General features: G+C 52.5%; 1 protein-coding gene across 1 annotated transcript in view; it reads left to right on the forward strand.

Annotated features, from left to right (window-relative positions):
• The first annotated feature begins 45 nt into the window (after positions 1-45).
• Positions 46-13774, forward strand: part of tspan15 (tetraspanin 15) — a 61515-nt gene continuing 47786 nt past the window's right edge. The window contains exons 1-2 of the mRNA XM_078412698.1: positions 46-121; positions 1876-2070. Coding sequence (XP_078268824.1) covers positions 46-121; positions 1876-2070 — 271 coding nt within the window. The remainder of the gene's footprint in view (positions 122-1875; positions 2071-13774) is intronic.

Raw genomic sequence — 13774 nt, forward strand, 5'->3', positions numbered from 1 at the left:
GGTGGGAGGAACGGTCTCTTGCCCGGAGCAGGGGGATCGAGGACCATGGTGTGTTCGGAAAGATGTCGTCAAGCTGGAAAGGGAATAGAGAAGCTTTACCAGGAGCCACGACCGCCCCGACGTGGCAACTCCAACAGCCTGACCGTGGGAGACTATGGCAGGGGAAGAGAAAAGACATTGTGGCCTTCCATCACAGTGAGGAGGTGACTGGAGGAGACCCACTGTGATGGATGTTTCTTTTGTTTGGTGTTAGTTTATGATTGTATGTGTTATTGCATTTTTATTGATTATTCTTATTGGTCTTATTGTTGAACTGCGGGTAATGTTTCATTTCACTGCACACTTATGTGTATGTGACAAATAAATGACTATTGACTATTAATGTTGCCAGGACTAGAGGGTGCGAGCTAGAGGTTAAGCGGGCTGGGACTCTATTCCTTGGAGCGCAGGAGGATGAGGGGTGATCTTATAGAGGTGTACAAAAATCATGAGAAGAATGGATCCGGTCGACGCACAGAGTCTCAAGCCCAGAGTAGGGGAATCGAGGAACAGAGGACACCGGTTTGAGGTGAAGGGGAAGAGGGCGTAGCGTAGGTTTACCAGATTAATTCCCGGAATGGCGGGACTGTCATACGTTGAAAGACTGGAGCGACTAGGCTTGTATACACTGGAATTTAGAAGGACGAGAGGGGATCTTATCGAAACGTATAAGATTGTTAAGGGGTTAGACACGTTAGAGGCAGGAAACATGTTCCCAATGTTGGGGGAGTCCAGAACAAGGGGCCACAGTTTAAGAATAAGGGGTAGGCCATTTAGAACTGAGACGAGGAAAAACTTTTTCAGTCAGAGAGTTGTGAATCTGTGGAATTCTCTGCCTCAGAAGGCAGTGGAGACCAATTCTCTGAATGCATTCAAGAGATAGAGCTCTTAAGGATAGCGGAGTCAGGGGATATGGGGAGAAGGCAGGAATGGGGTACTGATTGAGAATGATCAGCCATGATCACATTGAATGGCGGTGCTGGCTCGAAGGGCCGAATGGCCTACTCCTGCACCTATTGTCTATTGTCAGATTTAATAGGAATCCGAGGAGTGACTTTTTCACACAGAGGGTGGTGGGTGTGTGGAACAAGCTGCCAGAGGAGGCAGTTGAGGCTGGGACTATCCCGTCGTTTAAGAAACAGTTAGGCAGGTACAGGGATAGGACAGGTTCGGAGGGATATGGGCCAAACGCGGGCAGCGGAGACATTGTTGGCCGGTGCGGGCAGGATGGGCCGAAGGGCCTGTTTCCAGACTGTATCAATCTGTGACTCACCTTCTCCCATCGCCCGCTCTCCCGGTCGCTGAGGAGCTTTGCGGGGAACTCCCAGCCCGCTGTTCCTGGGACCGCTCAGCCCGCTATCCCGGCCCCTGGGACCACTCTAACCCGCTATCCCGGCCCCTGGGACCACTCTAACCCGCTATCCCGGCCCCTGGGACCACTCTAGCCCACTATCCCGGCCCCTGGGACCACTCTAGTCCGCTATCCCGGCCCCTGGGACCACTCTAGTCCGCTATCCCGGCCCCTGGGACCACTCTAACCCACTATCCCGGCCCCTGGGACCACTCTAGCCCGCTATCCCGGCCCCTGGGACCACTCTAGTCCGCTATCCCGGCCCCTGGGACCACTCTAGCCCGCTATCCCGGCCCCTGGGACCACTCTAGTCCGCTATCCCGGCCCCTGGGACCACTCTAGCCCACTATCCCGGCCCCTGGGACCACTCTAGCCCGCTATCCCGGCCCCTGGGACCACTCTAACCCACTATCCCGGCCCCTGGGACCACTCTAGTTCTCCATCCGAGTTCCCCCAATCTCCCAGTCCGCTATCCCGGCAAACAGACCCCGGCTGCCGGGGGACGTGGAGTCCGGGACCGCTGTACCGCTTCACTGGGAACAACGAGCCGACTGTCCCGGCAGCTGCATCCGACCCAACCCGCGGGCACCGGCTCCTGCAACACCGGGTCCCCACTAACACCGGCTCCAACAACACCGGCTCCACTGACAGCGGCGCCGCTCAACTGCGGGGATGGAGCTGTGTGTGTGTGTGGACTTGCAACGCCGTGTGTAGTGTGGCGGAACAACCCGCTCTCCCCACACCCCTCCCCCTCCACACACACCTCCCCACACACACACACCTCCCCACACACACACACACCTCCCCACACACACACACACCTCCCCACACACACCTCCCCACACACACACACCTCCCCACACACACACACCTCCCCACACACACACACCTCCCCACACACACACACCTCCACACACACACACACCTCCCCACACACACATCTCCACACACACACTTCCCCACACACACCTCCCCACCCACACACACCTCCCCACACACACCTCCCCACACACACCTCCCCACACACACCTCCCCACACACACCTCCCCACCCACACCTCCCCACCCACACACACCTCCCCACACACACATCTCCACACACACACTTCCCCACACACACACACACCTCCCCACACACACCTACCTCCACACACACACACACACACACACCTCCCCACACACACACACACCTCCCCACACACACACCTACCCACACACACACACACACACACCACACACACACACACCTACACACACCTCCCCACACACACACACACCTCTCCCCACACACACACACACCTCTCTCCCCACACCCACACACCTCCCCACACACACACACACCTCCCCACACACACAACTCCCCACACACACCTCTCCCCACACACACACACACCTCCCCACACACACACACACACACACACACACACACACACACCTCCCCACACACACACACACCTCCCCACACACACACCTCCCCACACACACACACACCTCCCCACACACACACACACACACCTCCCCACACACACACACACCTCCCCACACACACACACACCTCCCCACACACACACACCTCCCCACACACACACCTCCCCACACACACACACACCTCCCCACACACACCTCCCCACACACACACCTCCCCACACACACACACCTACACACACCTCCCCACACACACACACACACCTCCCCACACACACACCTCCACACACACACACACCAACACACACACCTACACACACACCTCCCCACACACACACAACTCCCCACACACACACAACTCCCCACACACACACCTCCACACAAACACACACACACACACACACACACCTCCCCCCGCACACACACACCTCCCCCCGCACACACACACCTCCCCCCACACACACACACCTCCCCACACACACACACCTCCACACACACACCTCCCCACACACACACACACACACACACACACACACTTCCACACACACACACACACCTACCTCCCCACACACACACACACACACACACACCTCCCCACACACACACCTCCACACACACACACACCTCCACACACCTCCACACACACACACACACACACACACACATCTCCACACACACACGTCCCCACACACAACTCCACACACACACACACACCTCCCCACACACACACACACCTCCCCACACACACACACCTCCCCACACACACACACCTCCCCACACACACACACATCTCCCCACACACACCTATCCACACACACACACACCTCTCCACACACACACACACACACACCTCCCCACACACACACCCCTCCCCACACATACACACACACACACCTCCACACACACACACCTCCACACACCTCCACACACCTCCCCCCACACACACACACCTCCACACACACACACACACACACACACCTCCACACACACACACACTTCCCCACACACACACACACCTCCCCACACACACACACCTCCCCACACACACACACACCTCCCCACACACACCTCTCCACACACACACCTCTCCACACACACACACACATCTCCCCACACACACACCCACACACACCTCCCCACACATACACACACACACACCTCCACACACACACACCTCCACACACCTCCCCCCACACACACACACCTCCACACACACACACACACACCTCCACACACACACGTCCCCACACACAACTCCACACACACACACACACCTCCCCACACACACACACCTCCCCACACACACACACACACACACCTCTCCCCACACACACACACACACACACACACCTCTCCCCACACACACACCTCCACACACACACACACCTACACACATCTCCCCACACACACACACACCTCTCACCACACACACACCTCCACACACACACACCTCCCCCCACACACACACCTCCCCACACACACACCTCCACACACACACACATACACAATCTTTCTCCCCACACACACACACCTTCACACACACACCTTCCCACACACACACACACACACACAGAGAGACCAACCATGGATAGGACAGGTACATGGACAGGACAGGTTTAGGATAGTGGCAGGCTGGTGGGACTGGTGTAGATGGGACATGTTGGTCGGCGTGGGCAAGTTGGGCTGAGGGGCCTGTTTCCACGCTGTATGACTCTCTGACTCCTCAGATTCCTGCTCTCCACGGAATAAAGTCCCAGCCCACCCGCCCTTTCACCATTCATGAGTGGACGTGGTTGATAGCGGAGCTTTGCTTCGATCGAGAGATTATGGGATCGCTTAGCTCCATGGTATGGAGACCAAAGGAACTGCAGATTACATCTGTATGGAACATAACACTGTCTGAGGAAGGGTCTCCACCCGAAACATCACCTATTCCTTTTCTCCAACGATGCTGCCCGACCCGCTGGGTTACTCCAGCTTTTTGTGTCTAGCTTCGGATTAAGCCAAAGATAATAGAGCAGAGCAAGATAGACCACTCGACGCTAAAAACCGTAGTATGTCATGGTGCCAACTTAGTAGGCAGAAACTTGCAGAAACATTAAAAAATAAAAATAACATAAATCTGTGAATTGATGGATGAGATATATTCTGCATTTTTATGGTATCATAGACAATAGACAATAGGTGCAGGAGGAGGCCATTTGGCCCTTCGAGCCAGCACCGCCATTCAATGTGATCATGGCTGATCATTCTCAATCAGTACCCCGTTCCTGCCTTCTCCCCATACCCCCTGACTCCGCTATCCTTAAGAGCTCTATCTAGCTCTCTCTTGAATGCATTCAGAGAATTGGCCTCCACTGCCTTCTGAGGCAGAGAATTCCACAGATTCACAACTCTCTGACTGAAACAGTTTTTCCTCATCTCCGTTCTAAATGGCCTACCCCTTATTCTTAAACTGTGGCCCCTTGTTCTGGACTCCCCCAACATTGGGAACATGTTTCCTGCCTCTAACGTGTCCGGGAATCATCACACATACTGTTCCCCCAAAACACTGATTACACTGCGAGAGGCAGAGCGAAGGGTGGGTTTTGCTCCTTTGCGTACTACACTTCAGTACAAGGGATTTCGATGGAGTGATTCATCTTGCTCCTCTAGTATGTTTGGTTTAAACCAGCATCTGCAGTTCCTTCCTACGCACCCCATACCCAGCCCCACTGTGCACTAGTGTGTAACTATGGTGGTACTTTGTAATTCGCAAGCAAAGAATTTCACCGTGACCTGCCACATGTGACAATAAAATAGTCAGTTCAATTCAATCCAATGGTTTCTTTATAACCACAGCAAGGTTTCCACGGGGTCTCCCCCTTCCCCCTCTAGCCAGGCAACCCTAACTACTCCCCACATCGGTCCTCATGCCCCCCGCCCCCCCCCCCCTCTCTGCTCTGTCAGCCCACCACCCCCTCACCGTACACCCCCTCACCGTACACCCCCTCCACCTCCGCCTGCCCCCCTGCCTCCATCCGACCCCAACCCCCACCATTGCCGGGTGAGGGTATGAGGCGTGAATTGTCCAAGATAGACTGGCGATTGATGCTGAAGGGGTTGACGGTGGACATGCAAAGGAAGGCATTTAAAGGTCGCATGGATCAACTACAACAATTGTTCATCCCAGTTTGGCAAAAGAACAAACCAGGAGAGGTAGTGCATCCGTGGCTAACAAGGGAAATCAAGGATAGTATTAAAACAAAAGATGAAGCGTACAGATTAGCCAGAAAAAGTAGCATACCAGAGGACTGGGAGAAATTCAGAGTCCAGCAGAGGAGGACAAAGGGCTTAATTAGGAAAGGGAAAATAGATTATGAGGGGGAAAAATGGCAAGGAACATAAAAACAGACTGCAAAAGCTTTTATAGATATGTCAAGATAAAAAGATTAGTTAAGGCAAATGTAGGTCCCTTGCAGTCGGAAACAGGTGAATTGATCATAGGGAACAAGGAGATGGCAGACCAATTGAACAAATACTTTGGTTCTGTCTTCACTAAGGAAGACATAAACCGTCTGCCGGAAATAGCGGGGGACCGGGGGTCTAAAGAGATGGAGGAACTGAGGGAAATCCAGGTTAGTCGGGAAGTGGTGTTAGGTAAATTAAACGGATTAAAGGCAGATAAATCCCCAGGGCCAGATAGGCTGCATCCCAGAGTGCTTAAGGAAGTAGCCTCAGAAATAGTGGATGCATTAGTGATAATTTTTCAAAACTCTTTAGATTCTGGAGTAGTTCCTGAGGACTGGAGGGTAGCTAATGTAATCCCACTTTTTAAAAAGGGAGGGAGAGAGAAAACAGGGAATTATAGACCAGTTAGCCTAACATCGGTAGTGGGGAAAATGCTAGAGTCAGTTATTAAAGATGTGATAGCATTACATTTGGAAAGTGGTGAAATCATCGGACAAAGTCAGCATGGATTTACCAAAGGCAAATCATGTCTGACGAATCTTATAGAATTTTTCGAGGATGTAACTAGTAGAGTGGATAAGGGAGAACCAGTCGATGTGTTATATCTGGACTTTCAGAAGGCTTTCGACAAGGTCCCACATAGGAGATTGGTGTACAAACTTAAAGCACACGGTATTGAGGGTTCAGTGTTGAGGTGGATAGAAAATTGGTTGGCGGACAGGAAGCAAAGAGTAGGAATAAACGGGTCCTTTTCGGAATGGCAGGCAGTGACTAGTGGGGTACCGCAAGGCTCAGTGCTGGGACCCCAGTTATTTACAGTGTATATTAATGATTTGGACGAGGGAATTGAATGCAACATCTCTAAGTTTGCGGATGACACGAAGCTGGGTGGCAGTGTTAGCTGCGAGGAGGATGCTAGGAGGCTGCAGAGTGACTTGGATAGATTAGGCGAGTGGGCAAATGCATGGCAGATGCAATATAATGTGGATAAATGTGAGGTTATCCACTTTGGCGGCAAGAACAGGAAAGCAGAGTATTACCTGAATGGTGACCGATTGGGAGAAGGGGAGATGCAACGTGACCTGGGTGTCATGGTGCACCCGTCATTGAAAGCAAGCATGCAGGTGCAGCAGGCAGTGAAGAAAGCGAATGGTATGTTGGCATTCATAACAAGAGGATTTGAGTTTAGGAGCAGGGAGGTTCTGCTGCAGTTGTACAGGGCCTTGGTGAGACCGCACCTGGAGTATTGTGTGCAGTTTTGGTCTCCTAACCTGAGGAAAGACGTTCTTGCCTTAGAGGGAGTACAGAGAAGGTTCACCAGATTGATCCCTGGGATGGCGGGACTTACATATGAGGAAAGACTAGATAGACTGGGCTTGTACTCGCTGGAATTTAGAAGACAGAGGGGGGATCTTACAGAAACATATAAAATTCTTAAGGGGTTGGAGAGGCTAGATGCAGGAAGATTGTTCCCGATGTTGGGGGAGTCCAGAACCAGGGGTCACAGCTTAAGGATAAGGGGGAAGTCTTTTAGGACCGAGATGAGAAAACATTTCTTCACACAGAGAGTGGTGAGTCTGTGGAATTCTCTGCCACAGAAGGTAGTTGAGGCCAGTTCATTGGCTATATTTAAGAGGGAGTTAGATGTGGCCCTTTTTGCTAAAGGGATCAGGGGGTATGGAGAGAAGGCAGGTACAGGCTACTGAGCTGAATGATCAGCCATGATCATATTGAATGGCGGTGCAGGCTCGAAGGGCCGAATGGCCTACTCCTGCACCTATTTTCTATGTTTCTATGTTTCTATGTTTCACCATCCCTCCTGACCTCCCCCTTTCAGACACCGAACGGTCTGTCCTCAGCAGAGGCCTCACCTTTGTTCCCCTCCAACCCCAACATCAACGAGTCCCGCGTCCGCCGTGATGTGGAGCTCTTCTTCCGTCGCCTCCGCCTCCGAGTCTTTTTCCATGGGAAGGAGTCCTCAGCCCAAAAACAAAATACCTGCTGCGTTACAATGCTGCCTGATCTACTGAGTTAAAAATGCTGCCTGACCTGCTGAGCTACAACAGTGTAAGAAAATAACTGCAGATGCTGGTACAAATCAAAGGTGTTTATTCACAAAACGCTGGAGTAACTCAGCAGGTCAGGCAGCATCTCAGGAGAGAAGGAATGGGTGACGTTTCGGGTCGAGACCCTTCTTCAGACTGAGGGTCTCGACCCGAAACGTCACCCATTCTTTCTCTCCTGAGAAGCTGCCTGACCTGCTGAGTTACTCCAGCATTTTGTGAATACCTGCTGAGTTACAATGCTGCCTGACCTACTGAGTTACATTGCTGCCTTTGGTGTTAGTTTATGATTGTATGTGTTATTGCATTTTTATTGATTATTCTTATTGGTCTTACTGTTGAACTGCGGGTAATTTTTCATTTCACTGCACATTTATGTGTGTGTGACAAATAAATGACTATTGACCTGCTGAGTTACAATGCTGCCTGACCTACTGAGTTACTCCAGCATTTTGTGAATAAATGGAATACTTTATTGTCACATGTGACAAGGCCCAGTGAAATCCTTTGCCTGCCTACCCAATGTATACAACTTGCAGCCACCTACGTCACTGACAAAGTTACAAAGCACGCCGGCTCCTCCTTTTGTTCCCCCCCCCCCCACGCCGGCTCCTCCTTTGATTCTCCCCCCCCCCCCCCCCCACGCCGGCTCCGCCTTTGGTTCTCCCCCCCCCCCCACCCCACGCCGGATCCTCCATTGTTCTTCCCCCCCCCCCCACGCCGGCTCCTCCTTTTGCTCCCCCCCCCCCCCCCCCACGCCGGATCCTCCATTGTTCTTCCCCCCTCCCCCACCCCCTCCACGGCAGTCCTCCACGCTCTCATCGACCGTGGGTCATCCCGCGAGGCTTCACCGCGGTCGACTCCCCACTTCACGCCTCTGGCGATCCGGGAGGCATCGAGATGGCGGCGCCTCGGTAACGGCCTCCTTCTTTTAATTCGAAAATATACTTTATTCGAGAAACAAAACATAGACAAAACACGCTCCTTCCGAAAATTCCCCATCCGACATTCTCGGAGGCTAAACACACATTCAATACACCAATAAGACAAAATTACCCCCCACCCGTGCCACTCATGTGGCCCACTGGCGTGGAATCCCTTCCCTTATTTTGAGCGGGCGTCTCTCTCCCCCACACCCTGCCTCCCCCCCATGTCCAGCAGCGGAAGGCCCCTAGACTGTGGCCCTCCCTCCCCCACAGAGCCTTGGCGTTGGCTGCACCGAGCTTCAGTGCGTCCCTCAGCACGTACTCCTGCAGTCTGCAGCGGGCCCAGTCAGCAACATTCCCCGATGGACAGCTCACTCCGCTGGGAGGTCACCAAAGCTCGGCGAGACCAAAGAGCATCTTTCACCGAGTTGATGACTTTTCCAGCAGCGCTCGGTGTCGGTCCCTGAATGCGTCCCTGGGAACAATAGACAATAGACAATAGGTGCAGCAGGAGGCCATTCGGCCCTTCGAGCCAGCACCGCCATTCAATGCGATCATGGCTGATCATTCTCAATCAGTACCCCGTTCCTGCCTTCTCCCCGTACCCACTGACTCCGCTATCCTTAAGAGCTCTATCCAGCTCTCTCTTGAATGCATTCAGAGAATTGGCCTCCACTGCCTTCTGAGGCAAAGAATTCCACAGATTCACAACTCTCTGACTGAAAGTTTTTCCTCATCTCCGTTCTAAATGGCCTACCCCTTATTCTTAAACTGTGGCCCTTTGTTCTGAACTCCCCCAACATTGGGAACATGTTTCCTGCCTCTAACGTGTCCAACCCCTTAATAATCTTATACGTTTCGATAAGATCTCCTCTCATCCTTCTAAATTCCAGTGTATACAAGCCTAGTCGCTCCAGTCTTTCAACATAGGACAGTCCCGCCATTCCGGGAATTAACCTAGTTAATAACAGTCCGTAAATCGCACAGTCCTCTGTGACGGAGCTGCTCGGAATAAATGGTGACAGGGACCCTCTGCATTCCCAGTCCACAGCGGCAGGGCCCCCTCAGCGTTGCAATTCTCTCTTATAGATAGGGTGAATGCACAGAGCCTTTCACCGGGCACAGGGGAATCAAGAGTTAGAGGGCATCGGTTCAACGTGAGAGGGGAAAGATTTATTAGGAAGCTGAGGGGCAACGTTTTCCACACAGAGGGTGTTGTGCGTATGAAAAGAGCTGCCAGAGGAAGTAATTGAGGCAGGCAAAATAACAACATTTAAAGCACATTGGAACGGGCAAGGTTTAGAGGAATACTAGACCAAGTGGACCCGTTGGGCCCAAACCTCTCCTGCATGGGTGCAGCACCCTCTGCTGCTCCTCCCTCCCTCCCTCCCTCCCTCCTCCTCCTCCTCCTCCTCCTCCTCCTCCTCCTCCTCCTCCTCCTCCTCCTCCTCTCCTCCTCCCCTCCCTCCCTCCCTCCCTCCCTCCCTCCCTCCCTCCCTCCCTCCCTCCCTCCCTCCCTCCCTCCCTCCCCCCCTCCCTCCCTCCATCCCTCTCAACCCCCCCATCCTCCCCTATCCCACCCTCCCCCCTCCACTCCATCCCTCTCAACCCCCCTTATCCTCCTCCCCTATCCCACCCTCCCCCCTCCCACCCTCCCCCCTCCCTCCCCAGGTGACAGATTTAAACTTTAAAATGTGAATAACTTAAAAAATATAACACTGATTTAAAAGTGTTAAAAACACAGTGTTAAAAATATAACACTGATTTCTATGAAACTTCTTCCATTAGCACCAAAGGGATGACGGTGAGTAAGGTGGGCCTAAATTTGTCGCGCTATCGTGTACCGTTTTGCCGGTAGTTCAGGAACATACCAACAAACAAACAAACGAGAGTTTTAGTATATAGATATGGGTCAAACACGAGCAAATGGGACTTGTTTGGGTTAACATTAAGGGGTGGCTCAGTGAGGAGGTGGTAGAGCTGCTGCCTTTACAGTGCCAGAGAGCCGGGTTCGATCCTGACTACGGGTGCTGCCCGCACAGAGTTTGTACGTTCTCCCAGTGACCGCGTGGGTTTTTTCCCAGGTGCCCCGGTTTCCCCCCACGCTCCAAGGTGGTGCAGGTTTGCAAGTCAATTGGCTGCTGCACATTGCCCCAAGTGTGCAAGGTAGAACTAGTGTGCGGGCGATCGCTGGCGGTTCAAGGACCCGGTGGGCCGAGGGAACTGTTTCCACGCTGTTTATCGAAGGTAAACAGGGCATCCTGTTTCCTTGTTGTATGATTCTATCTGTCATCATCGTTATAAGCATAATTAGATATCCCAGCCTTGCCAGCAAAAGCTAATGTCCCCAAACAAATCAATAGGGCTAATGGTTCTCTGGCTATATCAGACCGGTAGACTGATAACACTGAGAACATATCTTCATATCATTTCTGATAGGGTCCATGGAACTCACTGGTTGTGACCAACACCATCTGAGTCATCACCACACACAATGGGCTAAAATAGCAAACACCGACCACAGGAAATTGTCTTCTTAATATCAGCCACGTGGTCCATTTTGTTTGAAGCTATTTTTACATTCTTTTCATTTGAGTTATACACCGATGAGCCAAAACGTTATGGCCACCTGCCTAATATGCTATTGGTCCTCCGCGTGCCGCCAAAACAGCGCCGACCCGCCGAGGCACGGACTCTATAAGACCCTGTGGTATCTGGCACCAAACCATTAGCAGCAGATCCTTCAGCAGCACCCCACAAGCCTTGCCGTTTGAGAAATGCTCTGACCCAGTCGTCTGGCCACAACAATTTGGCCCTTGTCAAAGTCGCTCAGGTCTTTACTCCTGCCCAGTTCTCCTGCATCCAACACATCAACTTCAAGAACTGACTGTTCGCTTGCTGCCCAATATATCCCACCCCTTGACAGGTGCCATTGTAACAAGATAATCAATGTTATTCACTTCACCTGTCAGTGGTCATAATGTTTTGGCTGATCGGTGTACTGGTTTGTTTTCGTTTTTAGTTTTAGAGATACAGCGTGGAAACAGGCCCTTCGGCCCATCGAAGTCCACACCAACCAGCGATCGCCCCGCACATTAATACTATCCTACACACACACACTAGGGACTATTTACACATACACCAAACCAATTAACCTACAAACCCGTACGTCTTTGGAGTGTGTGAAAAAAATGAATATCTCGGAGAAAACCCACGCGGTCATGGGCAGAACATACAAACTCCGTACAGACAGTGCCCGTGGTCGGGATCGAACCCGGGACTCTGGCGCTGCAAGCGCTGTAAGGCAGCAACTCCACCACTGCACCACCGTGGCCGCCCTTTACACAGTTTGTGTTAAGCATATTCATGATGGGCCGAAAGGTCTTATTCTGCTCTGGTCAGACCGGGTCTGAAGAAGGATCTCAACCCGAAACATCACCTATCCATGTTCTCCAGAGTTGCTACCTGACCTGTTGAGTTACTCCAGCACTTTGTTTCCTTGTGCCCAACTCTTCCTTGATCCTCTCTCCCTTGGCCCACTCTTCCCTGATAACCCATCCTTGCCAACCCGTCCTTGGCCCACTCTTCTTTAATCCTCTCTTCCTTGGCCCACATCCTTGATCATCTCTCCCTTGACCCACCCTTCCTTGACCTACCCTTCCTTGGCCCACTCTTCCTTCGACTACATCCTTGATCCTTGACCTTCTCTTCCTTGGACCACTCCCTTGACCCTCTCTTTCTAGACCTCCTCTCCCTTGACCCACTCTTCCTTGACCCACCTTCCTTGGACTACTTGAGGAACGGGGTACTGATTGAGAATGATCAGCCATTGAATGGCGGTGCTGGCTCGAAGGGCCGAATGGCCTCCTCCTGCACCTATTGTCTATTGTATCCACTCTTCCTTGACCTCTTCCTTGGACCACTCCCTTGACCCTCTCTTCCTTGATCCACTCTTCCTGGACCCTCTCTTTCTAGACCCTCTCTTCCTTGACCTTCTCTTCCTTGGACTACATCCTTGACCCACTCTCCCTTGACCCCCCTCTCCCTTGACCCCCCTCTCCCTTGATCCACTCTCCCTTGATCCACTCTCCCTTGCACTACATCCTTGACCCACTCTCCCCTGACCCACTCTCCCTTGATCCCCTCTCCCTTGGACTACATCCGTGACCCACTCTCCCTTGACCCACTCTCCCTTGACCCACATCCATGATCCACGCTTCCTTGACCCTCTCTTTCTAGACCTTCTCTCCCTTGGTCTACATCCTTGACCCACTCTCCCTTGGTCTACATCCTTGACCCACTCTCCCTTGGACTACATCCGTGACCCACTCTCCCTTGACCCACTCTCCCTTGACCCACTCTCCCTTGACCCACTCTCCCTTGGACTACATCCTTGACCCACTCTCCCTTGACCCACTCTCCCTTGGACTACATCCTTGACACACTCTCCCTTGACCCACTCTCCCTTGACCCACTTTCCCTTTGGACTACATCCTTGACACCCTCTCCCTTGGACTACAT

This window comes from Rhinoraja longicauda, chromosome 16 (assembly GCF_053455715.1).
Source record: "Rhinoraja longicauda isolate Sanriku21f chromosome 16, sRhiLon1.1, whole genome shotgun sequence".
Taxonomy (NCBI): Eukaryota; Metazoa; Chordata; class Chondrichthyes; order Rajiformes; family Arhynchobatidae; genus Rhinoraja; species Rhinoraja longicauda.